Source organism: Salmo salar, chromosome ssa16, assembly GCF_905237065.1.
Source record: "Salmo salar chromosome ssa16, Ssal_v3.1, whole genome shotgun sequence".
Taxonomy (NCBI): Eukaryota; Metazoa; Chordata; class Actinopteri; order Salmoniformes; family Salmonidae; genus Salmo; species Salmo salar.
Window position 1 is genome coordinate 17,710,218 of NC_059457.1, and position 21,487 is coordinate 17,731,704.

The 21,487-nt window shown below is 45.3% G+C and overlaps 1 protein-coding gene and 1 long non-coding RNA gene across 2 annotated transcripts in view; one reads left to right on the forward strand and one right to left on the reverse strand.

Moving 5' to 3' along the window:
- Nucleotides 1–1,060: 1,060 nt before the first annotated feature.
- On the forward strand, nt 1,061–7,928 carry LOC106573313 (uncharacterized). Its single transcript, XR_001321309.2, has 3 exons — nt 1,061–1,224; nt 5,659–5,730; nt 7,106–7,928. It is a non-coding gene; the product is annotated as an uncharacterized lncRNA (long non-coding RNA).
- Nucleotides 7,649–21,487, reverse strand: part of LOC106573312 (zinc finger protein 469) — a 157,033-nt gene continuing 143,194 nt past the window's right edge. The window contains exon 3 of the mRNA XM_014148259.2: nt 7,649–21,411. Coding sequence (XP_014003734.2) covers nt 8,786–21,214 — 12,429 coding nt within the window. The 5' untranslated portion in view covers nt 21,215–21,411 and the 3' untranslated portion in view covers nt 7,649–8,785. The remainder of the gene's footprint in view (nt 21,412–21,487) is intronic.

The window sequence follows — 21,487 nt, forward strand, 5'->3', positions numbered from 1 at the left end:
GTAGCGGTTCTAGACTATTTCAACTGGGGGGGGTCCGCGTGTTCTGCGTTGCCACTGTCTAATAAAGGATGTAAAAAAATAACATAGCAAAAATGTGTTATGTAAAAATTATTTCATAGTCTTCTTTTAGGGGGGCCACAAGGGGGTCTAAAATTGTTGCCACAGGGGCACTCCCCCCCTTTGGAATGAATTTGATAGGAGCAGTGACTCTATTTAGTTATTAATAATAATAATAATCATTCTCACAATAGCACATTGGTAGTACTCTGTGACAAATATCATAGCTGGGCTTGGTTAAAACCCTGGACGGGAGCAAAATGGATAGCTGTAGATCAGTGGTCGCCAACTGGTCGATCGCGATCGACTGGTCGATCTTCAAGGCATTCTTAGTCGATCAACAAATATCTCTGTAGAAAAGCCAACGAACGATAAAGGCTTGCGCTCAATTTTTAAAATCGCGTTGAGCTGTTGCCAGTAGGTGCACTTGGTTCAAAAGTCCTGCGCACCGGGTAAGCAAAGTATTCCCATGAGACAAACTGCGCCTACTCGGCGGACCGGCAAATCTGTGACTAAATTGAGTGCACCTCCTGCGCTGCCCAATCGGACAGCTCAAATCACCGTGGCTACAGAGCTTCCATGACCCTGGCCACAGCCAAGTTTAATAGGCTTCCAGCCTACGTAAGATTTAGTAACTTGTAAAACCATGACCACAGAGAGACTGCCAACGAATACAGCAAAGAGCTGCAGTTTTTATGAGTGAGTTCATGTTTAAGTTTATATTCAGCACTGCCACAGTTTTTATTCAACACTAAAAAAAAGTGCTTCTCCGTACTTCCGCTCGGGCTGCAGCTGCAATGAATGAGTGGCCAAGTATCGATAGCCCTGCGTTTAATTATTATTATCAGCTCGTCATGACGATTTTAATATTAAGGAATATTTAACTTTCTCTGGTCATAGGAACAACACTAATTTGTGCATGAGGCAGATGCGGTGCGACTCGAGTTTCGCCATCAGGTGGAAGACGGTGTCCCCTCTCTGGTCAGTCTCACCGGAGGAAAGGAAGGAGAGAGCAGGGACCTCGAGAGGCGGTTGGGAAAAATAGTTTTGAACGGTCATCCAACTCGGAATTCCAAGTCAGAACCTCAAGCATCATTCTAGAGCTCCGTCTTTTCGACCTGAAGATCACTGACGTCGTGATTTGACCTTGTTGATCATCAGATGCAGGTACCATCAGTCCAGTAAAATAAAAAAGCGAATTATTCAAATTTATGCTCCACAATGCCTCACTAGTACTAAACCAACTGATCTATTTTGTTATCAAAGCTCGAGTTTTGAAATATAATATGGTCTGATTAACAGTATTGGCAGGCCAATCATATAGCCAATATGCTGTGATGATGTATTAGGCCTACTGCCCAAACCTCATTCCTACAAAACTGTTTGTGTGAGGTTAACGTAAAAAAATAAATAAATCTGGGCAGTAGATCTCGGCTTGCTTTTTGATTGCGAAATGTGACGTTGACCCAGAAAATGTTGGTGACCACTGTTGTAGATAAATCAACTCTCCAGTAGGAGGTGCTGCCCAGCCTATTGTTTTTTTCTGATACAGGATATAACGTTGAAGATCTGATATTGTTTCAAATGTACAAATTCAACAGATTTTATACAAGGTTTGTCTATGTTGACAATTGGTTACCGTGATGACATAATTCTGTGGTTGAAATTTCACCACCAAAACAGGTTGTCAATGATGACCTTTTGAAAATCCATTGTATTTTCAACATAGATTCCACATCACAATACGTTGACAAATAACGTTGAAACAATGTTGATTCGACCAGTATTTTATATACCAGATACTCAAGTACACATGTATTTGAACCCAAGTCTGTAGTGGTGATGTTTTAAATTTGGAGTCTTCTATAGAGGTTCCACACTGCCTGAAAACGGTTGGAATAGCAGTAAATATCAGAAGGAGAAACTTCAAATATATATTCAAAGAGTCATCCAAACATTGTTATTTTGGACAACTAAACTGTTTATAAATGATTTATCTTGCAACCTTTATAGAAAATGTCAGATTACCATACGTATTAGGGCAGCACTTCTGTGGAAACAAGCTGTTCAGCGCCAACTGTTTCAGTCAGGCACATACAAGCACGCAAACACAGAGGCCAGCCGAAGCACGAGGCGATTGCTTTATGTACATAGCCCCTGCATCGCAACCCCATTTATTTCTCCTGCTAAATCTGGAACATCAAACAACCACTATTAGCTATTGTGCACTGTCTGTTCCTGTGCTGTAAGTAACTGGGAAAATTACAAATGTTCTTGTAGATAAAGGCCCCATAGGCACTACAGGACACCAGGCTCCCCACTGATATTCTGTTAAATAGAAGATCTAACGGATATCTGGCTGGGCTCTAATATGTTTTTATTGTTCTGTGTTCCAAGAAACTATGCTGACTTGATGTTGCTCCATTTCCTTTTGTTACTACCTTCATCTGTTTATTCATAGACTGTATCTCCTTGTTCATTTTTATGTTATACTGCTGTAAATGACCTACTTACTTTAACTCCTATTTTCAGGTGTGAGTCCCAAGGTAGCTTTTCCTGTGTAGTTACTCATCTACTCCCCCTGTAAATTCTAAAGGGGCAGATAGTGTTTTGATGGTTGTCGGGGGCTGAGTTAGTTTTCAAAGACTCCTTTGTCTCCTTTGTTCATGCCGGGGGAACTTGTTTGTATTGCATTATTCATACGTTATTCTCTGTGTGTTTCTAAAACACTGTGGTAATTTCAGAGACATCATCCTGGTAGAAAAACATCATAAACCTCTATGCTTGTGATGTAGGGAGGGTTCTCCCCGATGCGGAGAATGATGCAGATGGATCGTTTGGTTCATTCTGTCCTTCACGCTACAGCTCTCCCTCCCTCCCTACCTCCCTCCCCCTCTCTCCCTCCTTCTTTATCTGTTAAGGCTGGAGCCAAAAAATCCCGATAGAGGTGACCTCTTTGCCCCTCAGCCTTTATGTCATTACCGCTGACCAGCAGCCCGTCTTTATCTAGCCCCAATCTCCCAACCTCCCTCAGCGGCAGCCATACAGCAGCCAGCAGCCAAACATACCATACCGCCAGAAAGACAGGAGAGAAGAGGTCGAGAGGAGGAGGAGGAGGAGGGGGAGGGAGGGAGAGGGTAGGAGAGAAGGGAAAGATAGGGGAAGGAGCAAGAGAGGGAGGGGAGATGGGGGAGGAAAGGATGAGGAGTATGAGTAAGAGAGAGAGAGAGTGAAAGAGAAATTCAGAGTGTTTGTTAGTCACATGTACAGGGATTGCAGGGTACAGTGAAAATCTTAGGCTCCGAGCTCCAACATGCAGGACTAGAATAATATAAATGGTAATAAAAAAACAGCAATAGAAATAGCAGTGTATACATCATAACTGTAGCAGTGATTAATAAATACATGCCCATAGGGGTGGAGGCAGAGGAAAGACTGTTTAGTGGTTGGGGGGAATGACCATAGAGGGAGCATCAAGACCATTGACATGGTACAAATTATAATAAAAAAATCTCTAATATACATACTAACAACTGCAACAGTGATAAATGTCGTTGTGGTGGGGGCAGAGTAATTTGTGGGGTGGGGGAAAATGTCCATAGGGGGAGCAGCATGTAAGGTAAGTGACCATTGAGGGGGTGTGGGGGGAAAATGTCCATAGGGGGAGTAGCGGGGGGGAATGTCCATAGGGGGAGTAGCGGGGGGGAATGACCATAGGGGGAGTAGCGGGGGGGAATGACCATAGGGGGAGTAGCGGGGGGGAATGACCATAGGGGAGTAGACGGGGGGAATGACCATAGGGTGACAGTCTGAGGGTAAAAACTATTTTCCAGTCTTTGCCATGATGCTCCTGTACTACCTCTGTCTGAGTGATTGAAGTGGGGAGAACAGGGCATGGCTCGGGTGGCTCGGGTCCCTGATGATCTTCTTGACCTTCCTGTGACACCTGGTGTTGTAGGTGTCCTCTAGGGCAGGCAGTGTGCAACCAATGGTGTGTTTTGGCTGCACGTATCACCCTCTGAAGCGCCTTGCGGTCCGCGGCGGTGGAGTTGCGGTACCAGGCTGTGATGCAGCCCGACTGTATGCTCTTGATGGTGCTCCTGTAGAACACTGTCAGGACCCTCGGGGACAGGACGGATTTCTTCAGTATCCTGAGGTTGAAGAGTCGCTGTCGTGTCTTCTTCACCACGGTGTCCGTGTGGTTAGACCATTTCCGCTTCTCTGAGATGTGTACGCCGAGGAATTTAAAGTTATTGACCGTGTTCACAGCGACCTCGTTGAGGATGGGGGCGTGTCCAGCCTGGTTCCTCCTGAAGTCCAGAGTCAGCTCCTTTGTTTTGCTAACGCTGGGAGAGTGGTTGATTACCTAGCACCACACAGTCAGAGTGCCTACCTCTTCCCTGTAGGCTGTCTCATCGTTGTTGGTAATCAAGCCTACTACTGTTGTGTCGTCAGCAAACTTGATGATGGAGTAGGAACTGTGTGAGGCCACTCAGTCGTGGGTATACAGGGAGTACAGGAGGGGACTGAGGACGCACCCTTATGGAATCGCCATGTTGAGAATCAGTGTTTCGAGGAGGCCGTCAGGAAGTCCAGTACCCAGTTGCATAGGGAGGGGTTCACATCCAGGGCTGTGAGCTTTGTAATGAGCTTACAGGGCACTATAGTATTGAAGGCCACGCTGTAGTCGATGAACAGCATCCTCACATATGCATTCCTTTTGTCCAGGTGAGTAAGGGCAGTGTGCAGTGCAATGGCGATTGCGTTGTCCGTGAATCTGTCAGGGCGGTAGGCGATTTGGAGAGGGTCGAGTGTGTCAAAGAGGGAGGAGGAGGAGGAGGTGGTGGAAGAGGGAGGGAGAGACAAAACAAGAGGGAGTGAAGGGAATAGAGTAAGAGAAGATGGAGAGAGAAAAAAGGGAGAGCAACAGGTAGACATGGGCAGAGGGAGAGAGAGAGTAAAGGGAGAAAATGGGAAGTGAGCAAGAGTAAAGAAGAAGAGAGGGAACGAGAGAGAGAGGAGGAAGGGGAGAATTAGTGATGGAGAGATATATTAGAGAGAATGAGAGAATGGGGGAGAGGTAGAGGAACAGATGGTAGAAATTTGAGAGTAAGGGAGAGAGAGAAATATAGGGAGAGTGGCAGATTAAATGAGAAAGTGAAAAAGAGTGGCTGAGCGAGAGAGGGAGAGAGAAAGGTAGGAGCAGTACGGAGAGAGAAATAGTGGCAGATCAAATGAGAAAGGTAAAAAGAGAGACAGAGAGAAAGGTATGAGCAGTAGGGAGAGAGGAGGAGAGTGGCAGATCAAATGAGAAAGGATAGACTGAGCGAGCAAGCGAGAGAGAGAGAGAGAGAAATGCAATGCTATTTCAAGGCCAGAACTTACTGATAATGTCACTCTACTTCAAAGTGCAAAGCGCTCCTGTCATGCTCCTGCATCACTGCGCCTCTGGAGAATTCCCTCCTAGACCAGACGATACGAGGAAGCCTGACAGCAGTGTGCGGCGCTCGCACATTCTATTTGACACGTTTCTAGGCTAGATTGTGATGAAAAGTAGGCTACTTGGTTTCCTTGTTTAATCGTGTGTTCATCGACCCACAGTTGCTGACCAGAAGCAATGGAGGACACCTGTAGATGCCGAATGAGTCCAATCAATCTAAAGACATCATTAAGGTAATATAGTCAATAAGGACACTGAGTGAACAAAACATTAGGAACACCTTCCTAATATTGAGTTGCACCCCCTTTTGCCCTCAGAACAGCCTGGACTCTACAAGGTGTCGAAAGCGTTCCACAGGGATGCTGGCCCATGTTGACGCCAATGCTTCCAACAGTTGTGTCAAGTTGACTGGATGTCCTTTGGGTGGTGGACCATTCTTGATACACACGGGAAACTTTTGAGCGTGAAAAACCCAGCAGCTTTGCAGTTCTTGACACAAATACCAGTACGCCTGGGACCTACTACCATACCCTGTTCGAAGGCACTTAAATCTTTTGTCTTGTCCATTCACCCTCTGAATGGCACACACACACACAATCCATGTCTCTATTGTCTCAAGGCTTAAAAATCATTATTTAACCTGTCTCCTCCCCTTCATCTACACTGATTGAAGTGGATTTAACAAGTGACATCAATAAGGGATCATAGCTTTTACCTGTATTCACCTGGTCAGTCTGTCATGGAAAGAGCAGGTGTTCATATGGTTTTGTACACAGCATATACAGAGCTTTTGTATTAGAATGTCACTGAACTAAATACAGACTAACAAAAATAACAGCCGAGTATGATGCATGTCAGTGTCCCCATGTCACAATTCTGACAGCTTAATTTGACAAACACATTTCCTTTCATATTCAACGGTCTTATTATGTGATTCATATGGCACACATGTTCTGCTGAAGTCGTGTGCATCATTTTGACACAGGATATGATTCATGTTTTGGTGTGGATGATTTCTTATTAACCTTTGGATGCACCTACACAGAGAGAATGAACTACTTGGCATCCTGACTTTGCAGGCTTTTGATGATATAATGGCCAAAATAATTGGGTTGTATTACAATATAAATTCACCACATAAAATGTTGACTTGCGATTGACCAATGAACCACACGTGTCCAAATGAGCAGATGGGATATGCTAGAGCTTCTTGTTATGTTTTGAATGGACCACTTGCAAAGTGAAGGAGGAATGCTGAGTGGAGCACTGGACCTACTGAGAATCCCATTGGATGAATGTAACAGTCCACATTCAACAGGGACACATACGCAAACAATGGAATGCAATCCATCTAAACACACTGACCTTCCTGACTCTATCACGGTAAAGTCATCACATTCTCCTCTGGGACACAACAATGGTGTGTGAGAGAACCACAGCCTCTTTTATAACACTCAGAAGCATGTCTATTGTATTCCCCAGAAGCTGTCTCTTTGAGCTCTGAGGTCCTTGAATGAGAAAATAACCTCTCACTTTTCTTCTTGTCTGTCTACCTTCCCTCCCACCATCTATCATCCGTCTCTCTTCTCATTCCCTCGACACTCTCAGGTTGCTGGGTCATTCCGTGGATGACGTGAGGAGGACAGAGAACCCCCCCCTTCCACCCCAGCCCCGCCCCCTGTGTCTCTATCTGCCGCTGTGTCCTATGGCTTTTTATTCCTATATGATGTCAGATTGGGCTTATGTAGGGATAGAAGCCACTTAACACACGGTGAAAGAGCTTCATGAAGGCAGCACGGGGAGAGAAAAAAAACTGGAATTGTACCAGTCCTAGTTGGCTTGCTTTACAATGTCCCATATGCCTGGTACATATGGTTTGATGAATGTTTCCTGCTTCTGGTTTCATGTTCCCTGTAGTAAGGCTACATTTGTGCTCTTCCTTCAGATAATGAGCTAGCAGCTCATTGAAGTGTTCAGAGAAGAGTGAGTCAGATGCTGTTATGGTTGTCGGTGCACCTCTTTTTGCTTCCAGGCACAAACGGCCTTCACCGTTTTTCAATTTATGATGCTGTGGTGACAGCGGGCGTCTGCAGGGACGGATGTTGGAACATTTGCAAAAGATGCCATAAACAAAAGGAAGAAACAAGCGCGGAGAAACCAATGCATATTTTTAATAACCAACTTTAAGAGGCACTAAGTGAACCACTTTACAATACAAGAGGCATTGCATTTCCATGTATTTTCTCTCTCGCTCTCGCTCTCTCTCTCTGATTCTGTTGCACATTATTAAAATAAAACTTTGACATTGAGCATTGCACCAGAAAATCATCTACCTACAATATAATACAATGTAAGATACATATAAACAAGATAAAGCACCTTTTTTGTCTTAGTAAATAATATTCATAATTAAACAGTTGGAGGACAGACATGGAGGACTGAGTGTGTGTTTTGTGTGTGGTAATATCAGTGCATGGGAGAATCTCCTAAAACAGGTCTCAGGACTGTGAATTGTCCCTGGATGCACCTGAGTTTGTACAGATGCAAGCTTTCCTAATTTTCTTTCCTAAGGACGTACAGATGAATATTTTACTACAGGAGGTTTTACACAGTCTTTTTTTACAATTTTTTTAAAGAAACTACAGAGAACCAGCACAAACGGTTGGATGAATGCAACTGCTACAGATCTCATGTTCCCTTCAGTTAGAGGACATTGGTGTTCACATTACAATAAAGAATAACATAGCACCAGTTAATGTTTATACAAAAGCTAATATAATGAATGTCAATGAAGTACAGTAAGGTAAAAATACAAATAGAGTAATTTTTGGAGAAGCATATACAAAAGGTGCAAGGTCATTTGGTCCTGTTGCATTAAAAAAAGCAATATTCTCTATGAACACTTTTTGATTGTGAAACTGACATGCATTAGCTGTAAAAAAAAAAATATATATATATATTTTCAAGTATTCTTTTTGTATTTTTTTAATGAAATATAGTCTCTGAAAAAGATAATGTTCAACCTAGGAATAGCAGGAATTAGTCAATGATTTGCCCTACTAGCATTTTCATTCTAGATTAATAAAATAATCTCTGCCATTATTCCTCACATTTGTGTAATAACACATTTACAAGAGAAGAAGAAATAAAGTGACAACATAAGTATTTAGACAAACATTTCACAGAGAGCCATGCAATCTCATTCATGGTCATGAATTGTCTTGGTCATCAATAACGTGAACAACTATTCAGTCTCTTTGTTTTCTATCCCACAGATCCTTCCCGCAATCAGTTTATTGGTTCTGAAGTGTCCTTCCTCAAAGGAATCTTAAAACTGGTGAGCTTTTGGCCAAACAGCTGGCTCAGGAGGTTGTTCTGTGACTCTGCTGTCCTATAGGAGTGGCTCTCCATGGACCTCACCCCTGTCTTTGGCCTAGACTTATTCAAGGAATTGTTCATAGGAAGCGCTGACGCTTTAGAAACTGGGTAATGAAGAGGCCGTCCAAGAGGCCCTTTTTTGACTTTGTAATCCCCATTAATATGATGCACCATCTCTGCTTTCCTTGGCGTGCAGTTATCGAGGGAGCTTCTCTTTGCTTGAAGGCCTAGACTCCCTGATGTTTTGTGCTTGGAGACTATTTTGTTGCTGACCACATCTTCTTTCACTGAAGAGAGCACCGGGTATTCGCTGGAGTCGTCCGATTTCCTGTGAACTGCCGGACTCTCGCACTTGCTGGGACGGAACTTATTTTTGGTCTTGACGTCGGCAGCAAGGTTCTCCCATGTGGCAGACGAGGAGACCCTCTGTAAACTGTGAGGTGTCCTCATCTCTTTCCTCTTCTTTTGCTCTCTTCTCGCAGAGTCTTTGTCCTCATTGGATGCTGGGCCCTGGGAAGTGATCTTAGTGTGGTGGACTGGTGTTAACTCCATGGCCCTGGGGCTGTTGTTGGAGCTGTGTTTAGTGTTTTCACGGGGCTTGGGTGTGGAGGTTTTGTCATTCTGCTTGTTGTCATGGCTGTGAGGGCTGGTTGTCTGTTGCCCCAGCTCACCCTCCCTCATTTGGTCCATCACAATGGTAGATGATTTATGCTTTGTAGGAGGATGGTGGATATCATGTGTATCGGGTGTAATTGAGCTGTTGATCAGGTTTTCACGGAAACTAACATACAACTCCTCATCCGATGCCGTGGAATCTCCGCTCTGTATCTTCTTTTCAGCTTCTGCTGTGGTAGTCTGTATGCTGCTCTCAGGAGTGCTCTGCTTAGCATTGGCAAAGCACTCTCTTTCCTTTTCAGCTATACTGCTCTCAAGTGGATCATGCTCTTCCTTCACATCACATGGCTCTGTGAATGATTTGCCATCGGCCTCACCAATGTCTCTAACAGGCAGCTTAGGTGAAGGACTGGGATCAATGTCCTCTGTTTTGGGTGTAGCAGCTGAGAGACCTTCAGAGCCCAGGTGAAACGTACAATGCTCCAGCTCTACCAGCATGTCAGAGTAGTCCTCAGCCATGTCCTCCGTCTTCACACTGGCATAATTTTCAGTATGATATTCACCTGCACTGGTCTGTGTAGAGTCCTCTGTTGTGTGTACAGAGAGTTTCAGAACTGGCATCTCAGCACTCTTATTTAAGTGCAGTGAAGCTATGCTGGCGATGCCACTGTCAGAGCTGTTCTCTTGTAGACTGTCAGTAAGGATTTTTCTCTTTTTGTTAGCTGGCAATTCACACTCATCGTTCTCTTTGGAGGGAGATGTCTTGATAGGTCTGAGAACGCCTCTAAACTTGAAGATCTTATTCCCTCCTGACAAGTGCTTTTCCATGTGTCGGTCAAACTGCTCTTTCTTAGAGAAGGTATAGTTACAGGTGCTGCAGATGAAAGATTTCTTGATCACATGCATGACGTCTGCACACAGCTCACAGGTGTAGAGGGTGGTATGCTTTGAGTCAAGCTCATCCACCTCCTCATGCTCATTCTTCAGATGATATTTTAGTTCATGTGGCTCCTGGTAGGTTACTGGGCATTTGTGGCACAGAAAAATCTTATTTAAGTTGTGCACAACCAGATGCCTCTGAAGCTTGAAGGGTTTGGGGAACTGCTTGCCACAGTGGTGGCAGTCTCTCGAGGGGTCTTTACAGTTGGGGTGCATCTCCACATTCTTTGGCACTGGCTCTGTATTGTGCAGAACCTCAACTGGTGTCAGCGTGCTCGGTTTCCCCACTTTTTCACTGTTCCCTTTAGGCTTGACAACTTTGGGCTGAGCTACCTCTGTAGTTTTCACCTCCTGCTCTGTGTTTTCTACTACGGCTAGTTTCTCCTTGTTGAATACCTTACTGGACTCTCTGCTGGCCTTGCTGGGGCGGCGTTGCATGATGGAGGTGATGAAGTTCTTCACGGCTGACTCCTGCATGCCAGAGCCTGGCAGACTCCCCAGGATAGCGCTGTGTGACTGGCCCTTGCGGGCAAACTGCGTGGCATGCTCCCGTAAGTGCTCATTGTACATCCACACGTCTGATATCTCCTTCAGGCACATGCCACAGGTCCAGATGCCGGCCTTGTTCTTGGCGTGTTTCTCCCTCAGGTGGTCCCTCAGCTGCTCCCGGGAGCTGAACTTGCGCTGGACGCACATGTAGCAGGTGGGAGGTGGAGAGGGATTGTGGGATAACTTGTGGAAGTTGAGCTCCCCCAGGGTGAGGAACCAGGTGAAGCACACCTTGCACTTGTACTGTTTGTCCTTGATCTTTACGCTGCCCTCTTGTCGTTTCCTTCCCTTGCGTTCTGTGAGCTTCTTGGCCTTTGCAGTGTCTCTGGTCTCTGCATAATCAGTGCCAATGGGTCTTTCTAATGGGATGTCCTTATTGGAGTCAAATAATTGAATTTCGGGTAGCTGGAATGTGGTATTGAGGTTTGGGATGTCAATGCTGTGGAAAGGAGACACGTTGTCTGTAGCACATGGCTCTCCAGTATAAGGTGCAGAAGAGGCTATAATAGGAAGTGGACATGGTGGGGTTGGGGCTTCTGCTTTACAGGAAGTTGGGTCAGAGGAGATCACAGTATCAGTAACGGAGTCGTTGGAGGCACTCCATGACAATGATGCTTTGTCGATAGTGCTCTCAGGTTGGCATAGGAAGTCACTGCCATGGTCCACACCATTCTCATGATTGTCTTTGTGGTCTGTTGTGTCTCCTTTCATGCTACATAGTTTTTTGGAATCACTCTTTAATGTGCTATTATGACACATGTTCAACATGATAGCATCGTCAATGGATATTGTTTCATATTCACAAGGGTCATTTTGATTGTTGACAAATGTTTGGTCTATCTGATTTTCTGTATAGTCATCTTTCTTTTCGAGATATAGGTCAGGAGGAGGATAGCCTTGAACTAATGGTGAATCGGTTGATAGTTTCTGCTTCTTGTTCTTCTTACCATAAACCTTTGCAAATTTTTTCCTTTTCAGTTCCTCATTCCTAGTGGGGAATAACTGGGAGAATGTGCTTTCATCATCAAGAAAAGCATTCAAATCAGCGCTTAGGCTTGGAGGGCTTGCAAGAGAAGATTTAAAACAGGAGAGATTATCCACCTCATCTGTCGGGCCACTGTTTTTCTCACGTTCAATCTTTACTGCAACCTCTCCCAGTATCTCTTTGGCATTACTCTCATCTTTAGTTTGTTGCTCACATGCCTCTTTTGTTTCATACAAATTCTCTCTAGACATATCATACTCTCTACTAATATCCTTACTTACAGATACTTCCATACTAACTTCCGCTACTCCATTGATGATCTCTGGCAGATTTGTGCTTTTCACCTCTTCTGTATCATTGTTGCTTTGAGTCAAGTCCATAGCCAGATTTGTAATCTCTATTGGAGACATTGGCATCTGTTCAATGCCACTGTTACTTGTTACAGTAAATGGGACTTCCTCCTGCTCTGTAACTTTGTGGTTTACAAGATAATTGATTATGTCTTGTTTCTCAGGTGACTTGCAGCATCCTTGCTTTACCCGGGTTTGGAATTCAGGAGTAATAGCCTGTAATATGTCTGTTTTCAATATATTGAGAAGCTCGTCAGAGAATGGGTCAGGCTTCACATTCACTTCCTTGTTTCTGTTCTTCCGTGGTTTGTAGATTTTCTTGGCTTTTGTAAACTGAGGAGGCATTTGCTGGACTATGTCATCAGCTGGCACTGCCATATTTGTTTCACTTGTGATGTTCTCCAGGATAAAATTTGTTTCTCCTTGTTTGGTTACGAAGGAGCTATTACTTGTCTCAGGACAGTGATTCTCAGAAAACTCATTGCTTTCTGTTTGCAAACAGGTGTGTGGAACCAGGAGCTCTAGATCATCTTTGTTTCCTGTTTCTATAGACTGGGATGTTTGGTAACTGTGTAGACTCCCTTGATGATTTGCATTTTCCAAAATTGGGCTTCTTTCAGTCCTGATCAAATGTTTCATGGCCTTGTGTCTCTTCAATCCTTGCACTGTCCGGAAACACGTTGAGCATATCTCACACAGATGTATCTTTTTCTGCGTGGTTTCTTCCTCTTGCTGGTGGGTTACTGAGCACTGACCTTCCTCAACTGTTAGTGATTCTGTTTGGTCTGATGGTAATGGGGTTGGCTCATTCTCACAGATCATCAATGGTTTGGGTGTGTGCTGATTATCTGAGATGTCCTTTATAAAAGCAAGGGTGTTCAGCTCACTAGGGACCTTATAAATATCCAGGGCCTCTGGATCCACTCTCTTCAGCAAGTCAACATGTAAGTCCAAATAATCAATCGTTTGAAGGGGAGCCGGGCAAATGTCCAAATCGCCAGTGGACGGAGCAGTGCTCTGAGAAGGGAGACCCAGTAAAATGGATGGACATTTTATGTCATTTTGGATGTTGCTCTTGTTCAAAGATTCATCTGGTGGACTTTGCTTGGCTGTATGGTCTGGACTCATAGGTACCTCTGTCTCTATGTCACACAGTCTTTTGTCTGATGTCAATGTCGTGTCATCACTACGATCACACGGTTCACAGTCATCCTTGGGGCTCTGCTTGATGGTTGGTTCCTCCTCATCCACATTGGCTGGGGAGATAGGAGTGTAATCAAACTGACTCAGTTGTGGAGGCTCATCTGGAATGTAATTGTAGTTCAGTGGGCTTAATTTGAAATCATACAGTGATACAGAGACTCTCTTCGTAAGGGCCTCCATTGCCTCAGATTCCTCTGTTGCAATGGTCAAGGGTAGAGGAGAGGGAATGCAGGCTTCAGTGCTACATATTTTACTGTCTGTGATTCCCAAGTCCAGTTGAGGAGGACTTACTGAAGAGTACTCCATCTCAGCTGTTATGGTCAATGAGTCATCAATATGCAGTGCTTCTTTGGCATTTATGTCGTCACAATTTTCCTCCTTGGGAGATTGGATTGAGGCTGGGATAGTATCTATATTATTGCATGTGATTGGCTGTGAATGTTCTTGTTCTTGTGTGTTAGGGTTGTCCACAGGTGTGTGTGGAGAAGCTGGTAGAACAGGACTGGATGGAGGAGCATCCTCTGGAATAATATCCAGCCTTTCGTCCATCTGCAAATCATCTTTGCATGGTGAGTGCTGGGGAAATGCCATGAGATGTAAGGGAACTTTTTCCTGGATGTATTCCACTTCTGGAATCGTTTCTATTTGTCTATGGTTAGCCTCACATTCAGGTTCCATTTCTGTTTCTTTGTCCTCAGGTGTATGTTCCATGTGTGCATCGCTGTCAAGGTCACTGTCACACTCAGCAATGACCAACATGGTGCTTTCATCATCTGAGTCAATGTTGGAAAAGGGTGATATGTGGCTAGCATGTTCTGTATTGGTTTCCATCAACAGTGGACTGCAAGGCTTAACTGCGACAGTCTCCATGAAGACATGGGTTGATTGATTGGCAATATCATTCACGGGGGGGCTACACCTCAGAGAAACTGTGTGACTTAGCACTTCATTCTGTATTGCACTTTTGGATTCAATGTTGTCTTCCTTCATTACACATGTTGAACTGTCCTCCGTCTGTTCATTTGCAGATGGTGAAGGACATACACTCTTACAGTTACTTTGGATGTATATGGATTGTTCCTCAGATGCATTTTCTACCTCTTCAGGCTTATTATCCAAGTTGACATCCATTTCCTGCTCTGCTAGGTTGGACCCATTGGAGGGCTGACTCACGGACTTAGCATTGAGACTGATGTCCTCCACTGGCTCCTGATGCTCATCAATGGTAGTATCTAGAAGCTCTGTATGCTCAACAATGGTGGTATCTAGCAGCTCTGTGTGCTCATCAATGGTAGTATCTAGAAGCTCTGTGTGTTCATCAATGGAAGCATCTAGAAGCTCTGTGTGCTCGTCAATGGAAGTATTTAGAAGCCCTGGATGCTCGTCAATGGTAGTATCTAGAAGCTCTGTATGCTCATCAATGGTAGTATCTAGAAGCTCTGTATGCTCATCAATGGTAGTATCTAGAGGCTCTGTATGCTCATCAATGGTAGTATCTAGAAGCTCTGTATGCTCATCAATGGTAGTATCTAGAAGCACTGTATGCTCATCAATGGTAGTATCTAGACGCTCTGTATGATCAGGGAGGGCACTTTTGGCTTCAAGGATTTCATCCCCATAGTCCTCTAGCTTCTGGTTCTCACAGGTCTCCTCAGCCATTGGTTGATTATCCATTTCAGTTTTTGAGCAATAATCAGTTTCTATAACACTATTGTCTTCAGTGACATTGCTCATGATTGGGATGTCTTTGAATTCTGACCCACTGTCGTTGTTATGTAGTGACTCAGTTGGCTGGAGTGAAACAATCTCTTTTACATCAGATGGGAGCTCTGTTTTTTCAGAGAGAGGAGGCTGTGACTTAAAGTGTGTGGATTTAATATTCGCCTCATCAGGAATCACCATTTCATTATGATCTCTGCTTTCAGCAGCATCAGCAGATGGAGTTTGGCTTTCACTGTGTAAGTGTGCTGGGCTCTTACGTGAGGTGAGGATTGGCTCCTCCTCTTCAGGTGTTATCGGATCATTTTTTAAAATGGAATCTGATATCACTTCCAGGCTTTTCATCAGGTTTTCGGCATAGGCCTTACTCTCTAGAATCTCCTCAGATTTCTCTATGTCAGTTCTCTTGTCAACATCCATGTCTTCATCTCTGTGGTCCTCCTGTTTCAGTTGTTCTTTCACTTTCTCTGTATTTGAAGTTGTGGTTGTCATACTGTGTTCACGATCATCCTTCTTGCTAAATTGTTCAAGGACAATGGGTTCATCATGGGTTGGAGTATGCTGTCCCTCCATCAACTCAAACTCAAATGGACTGGACCATGGTAGACTATGCTCAGCAAAGGACTCTGAATGTGGGTCAGATGGCATAATTGACACTGCCAGCGCCATGCTTTGCACAGGGCAGCACATATCTAGACCAGTGTCTTCATTCTCAGATTCGTCGTCCAGACGCAGAGGGGAGAATTTGCTCATCTTCAGCTGCTTTGGGGACTCCTCAGTAAGCAGTGGTGGACTCAGCTTGGCTGTCTGGAGCTGATTTTCCAACTCGGTCACAATCCTCTTTATCTCTAGCTCATCTTCTGACACACAGCTGTTGAGATTTGTACTGTAGTCAATTATTTTGTCTGGCAGAGACAAAGGAACATGATTGTAATCTGATTTCTTTTCATTTAATTTATCAGAGCCGTCTTTGTATTGGGATATCTCATCCGGTAACATGGGGCTGACATCGACCATAAGGCCCCAGTCCCTCTGATCCAAGAAAGGAGAAAGAAAGGATGATGAGCTAAACACCTCCTTTTTGTCATTGGTGGTATTTAAGGAGTTGAAACCTTCTTTGTGCATTGGAATGTCAGTGTAGAGGCCATTTTCAAATCCTGCCACTGAGAGGTCCCCGAACATTGACGATGTGTCAAATGAGAGAGGAGACTTCATAAGACTCTGGTCCTGCTCTAGGGGGTATGGGATCAGATCTGATGTATCTTTCTGTGGCAGAGGCTCCTGAAGTTCAATTGGAGACAGGCACACTTCATCCATGAGTGCACTGCAAAGAGGTGTGGACTTGGGGACTAAGTCATTAGTGAAAGTCATTGGATCTTTCATTGGATAGACACTCTCATTGTGTTTGTCAAACATAGAAATGTCTGATAGCTTTGAATGCGGCTGTATAGATTGACATCCCACACTTTCTCGTCTTTTGTGTACAGATTTTTCCTTTGAGATGGTTTCATCTTTTTTGAATTTATTATAAGAATGTGCTTCCATGTTGTTTGTGGCAGGATGTGCTGATTGAAGCTGATGTGATTTGAGATCAGAACTAATAGACTGAAAATTTATTGATTCCCCTTTGGAGATCTTGACGGCTGTTCTTAGTGGTGCGTTTTTGTCTGAACTTGCTTTCGTTTCAGTTTGTCTGCTAAATGAGTCGTCCTTCTCCCTTTGGGACACATCTGTGCTTCTGCATTTCTCAAGGGTTTTCACTGCACTCCCCACCTTTAGTAGCCCTGATACTGGATCAACATCTTCAATGTTCGAGTTAGTGATACTTAAGGCCATTGACGTGTCTTTATTAGTAGAGAGGAAAGTCTTATCAGTGCTATACCTCTGAGTAGATTTGGTGAATGTCAGTGCTAGTTGTGTGCTAGACTCTTTGCATAACTTTTGTGGAGATCGCTCGTAGGTTCTCTGCTCGGAAGAGTCTTTCCTCCTGATCTCCACCCTTTTCTCACAGTCTGAGTCTGTGCGGTCAGTGCTTTTGGGGCTGTTGATGCCATCGCTGGAGATACTCACAGACGTGCTGACTTCACTGCTAGTGGATGACCTGCTGCCTCTCCTCCGAAGTCTCTGGTGAGAGCCAGGTTTCTCTAGAGACAAGGAGACATCTTCAGCTTTCTTTAACTCAAAGCACTCTTTTGACTCGTGCCTCCATGCTGCACTGTCCCTGTCACTCCTAGCCCTCCATTTGCACTCCTTTGTGTAGGTGTACTTGCAGCGGCTGCTTTGGCTCAGGCGACCTTGGCTTGCTATCTTCACAGGCTCAGACTCGTCATCTGAGTCTGAGACATAGTCGTACTCCCCAAATGTAGGGTTTGGCACTGTGGGTGTCAATCTCTCCATCACCAGTGAGAACTGGAGGTTTTTGGTGCCTTTTACATGGAGCTTGTGTAACTTGTTTTTCTGTTGAACTATTTTGTGGATGAGTTCTTTGCTCCAGGTACCGGCACCGGTCCTTTTCCTTTTATTCTCCCTTGCTGCAATCCTTGGGGTTGGGGAACTCCTGTTTGCAGAGGAGACTTGGGAAGAGGTTGAGCCACTCAACAAAGAGCTATCCCGGAGGCGTCGAACTCCACAACGTTCTGAAAATGTGCTGGATAAGAGAAACCTTGGAGTGTTAGTGTTTTCCTTTTCACTCTTGCACAGCTTTCTTATATCTTTCACTTTATTTTCTTGCTCCCTCTGTTTCTCCCCCGAGGCGATCCTTGAATTTATATGAGATAGTTCTTTTTTGATGTTGATTTTCTCATCCTGCTCAAAATTCAGAGTGGTCTTCTCAAGTTTGCTTTCTGTGTGGTTGTTGTTGTCTGTCTGAAGGCTCGCTTTGTCTGAGTCATAAAGATATTTTCCTTGTGTCAGAGACCTATCATTTTCAGTAGATTGTTTGCTTTTGCCCTCAAAGACCATTGAGTCTTTGGTTGTCAGAGTCTGCCTGTTTGACGATACTTTGACAGTGGTGGGATCATCATCTGCGAATGCATCAATGAAGCTGCTGTCAATCTCTGCATTGTCTGACTGATAGCCCAGTCCATTTAGAGCCTCAGTGATTAGGCTATCTAATTTTGCATCCTCCATCTCCAAGTCAGGAAGAGAGACGGGAAGGTTACCTGCCCCAGTGAACAGGTTAAGTTTCATGGGGTCATCCTTAGAATCTCCTTTTGTTTCGCTGTCAGACATCAGCTCTCCATTCTTATTGAGCCCCAGGAGAGACAGGTGAAGGTCAGTTGGACACCTTGGCATGGAGACACGTTGACATAAACTGGTCCCAGAGGATGAATCTTTTGTCATGTCATTGTGAAACTGTGTTGAACTTCCTGGAGTTGTTCTGGTGTCGTCCACTTTCTGTGAAAATGCATGCTGTCCACAGTATTGCTTATGGCCAAGGAATGAGGCCAGGTTAGTGAAGTTCTGATCACACTGCTTGCACGTGAGAAGCACATCCAGTTGGTCAAGGTTTGCCGTGGCTAAAGACGTGGCTAACAGTTGATGTGCAGAGTATGGTGGTGGAGGTGGGTGGTGCTCCACCCCAAAGCCCTCCATATAGCCCTTGTTGCCTTCCATACTAGGCTTTTGATGTTCGTTATTCTGCAGGTAGCTCATCATGTCATCTTTTTCCCTCTCTGGGGCATAAGGCAGATTACGGGAGGCGTCTGAGTGGAAATGGTGAGAGTTAGTGCTGAGGTGATCTGTGGGTCCTTGTGCCTTCAATTGGTGCTGGTGATAAAATGGAGGGGGATGCCCAGTCTTTGATATCTGACTGTCCTCAGAGAGGTTGACAGGGCTTGTTGAGGCTGGGGAGAGTGAGGAACATGTGCTGCTAGAGGCTGGGTTATGAATTGGGGAGGGCGAGGGAGAGTCATATGGTGACACCATCATAAGTCCCATTGGTGGGACCTGCAATGGTGGATATCCATATGTACTTGATGATGCCCCAGGTACTGATTGATTCATTCCAAAATATATAGGCTTATTCTTGGACTCACAGACCTGTGCGTGACTTGTCTCAACTTTAAAATGTGGTATTGTACTGCAGCCCTGTTTGACACTCTCTTGCCTTGGGTTTGATAGACCTTCACTAGGTCTATTGTTTTGGAAGGAGCTGGGGCTTTTCAGTGAGCCATTCTTATGTGATTTAGTGTCATCCTGCCAGTCAGAGGGTGCTACCAAAAAAGTGAGCTTTTGGTTGCTTTGTTGCCTAGACAACTCAGTCCTGTTTTGGTTTGGCATGACAGAAGTTAGGCGTATCTGCTGCCATGGCATCCTACTGCTTTTGGATGTGTTTGGCCTTTGATCGACGGCTGGTTGGTTCTGAAACTTATCATTCATATTAGGATAAGCCATAGTGTTTTGGTCTGCTGGTGAAAAGGTCTTATTCGGTCCCTCCCATGAGTGTGGTAACCTACTATGGGGCTTGGTGTTGACGCTTTTGTCAAAAGGCACTGAGCCCATGTGGATGCTATTGAGTCGAGGGCTGCTGTTGTAGGCTTTGTTTGAAAAGTGCATTTGGGAGTTTGGACCTTGTGCAATATTTCTGGCATGGTGTACACTGGCTTGAATGTGTGTTCTCTGGCTGGCAGCAGCACTGTCTTTGGGGTGGCAACTCCTCTTGCTCCCTGAAGTGAGGGCTACATCCCGATTGTCTGCCTGGACGAAAGTGTCCGTGCTATCTGGCAGGGAACTCTTACCCTGATCTGACTGCTGGGAGATAGAGCCAGAGCTCTCACTACTAGCTGAGTCCTCACTCAGGCCCCTGGTGCAGTGCATAGAGGACGTGGCCCCTTGTGGTGCTTGCAGGTACTGTGGTGGCTGTGGAGGATGGGGGTAGGAAGACCTGTCCTGTCGCTGGTCACTGTTGAATTGAGTGTTATTCTGAACCCCCTCCTGCCCCTCCACAGATGTCTGAAAGGTAAAAGAGTTAAGAGTCACCTGGGCAGGAGTCAAAGAGGAGTCTATATAGTCCTGGGATTGGGGGTTCTGATCACAGGGAAAAGGGTCTGGGTTTGAGTCTTCCAATAAGAGGTATCCGTACTGAAATGGCAGAAAGCTGACATTTGCCTTGTTCACCTCCGAGAGAACTGTGGATTTTTGTGAGGAAATCCCATAGTTAGAACCATTAAAAGTCCTTTCTGGAGACTGCCAGTCATTGGAGCCACTCAACTGAAAGTCTGGGAAGAGCAGCTGGCCGCTTGGCTGTGTGTTATTATTGTTCTCCATTGGGCCTGGTTGCTGCTGCTGCTGGGGTGGCTGCTGGTGTGTGGATGTCCCACCTGTGGTTCCCAGTGCCTGTGAGGTATAGCTTGGGGAGGTGAGATTGGAGGAGGTCTCCTGGAAGCAGCGGCTGTAGTTGAGCTCCTCCTGCTGCAGCTCGGCCTCTCGCTCTGGTATACTGGGCACGTGGAACCTGTAGCTGCCCGACACAGGGCCTCGACTGGCCTCCAGCTTCTTGGGTGGCGAGACCTTCTGCTGTGGGTAGGCGATGCCGATTGTAGGGTTAGAGCGTGGGTTGATGATGCTGAGTCTGTATAGCTGCTGTGGGTTGCCGCGCTCCGACTTCCCTGACCGCTTACCCTTGTCTCGGCTCCGGTTCTTTCCGCTGGGGGATTGGGGGCTGCTTTTGCCACTGGGCCACGTCCTGTTGCTGGCGAACTTAGGCTTGTTCTGCAGTGACTTGAAGTCTATTTTCCCCGCCTGCTGAGGTCGGATCACAGCCTCGCGCTGCTGAGTATAGTCCCTGTCCTTGTCTACAAACTTGGCCCCTCTGCTGATTGTCCGCTCCTCCAAGTCCGAACTTGAGAAGTGCTCTGAAGACTCTTTTGTGGCTTTCTCATTGCTGCTGTACTGCTCCAGTGCAGTGCCCTCATCCTGCAGTTTGAACTCAGCGTCCAGCTTTTTGACAGCGTACGTGTGCTGAGTCTCTCCTGCCATGGTGCAGGCGAGGCTTGCTGGGCAGGCCTGGTCCTCAGAGATGCTATCTGGGAGGCAGAGGCATGATGAGTCTGGGAGTATGGATCAATACGCTGCTTCCATTGGCACAAACGGCAGGGATGGGAGGGCGGCTCTGCGCGATTATCTCTCCATTCTCATCGTGGACCACCAATCTGTCAGTTTACCGTCTGGGAATCCTGCAGAGACAGAGAGGAGAAAGAGGGGGTCAGATTTCTGAAACATATTTTACATTGTTTTGCTTTCGTTCAAGTT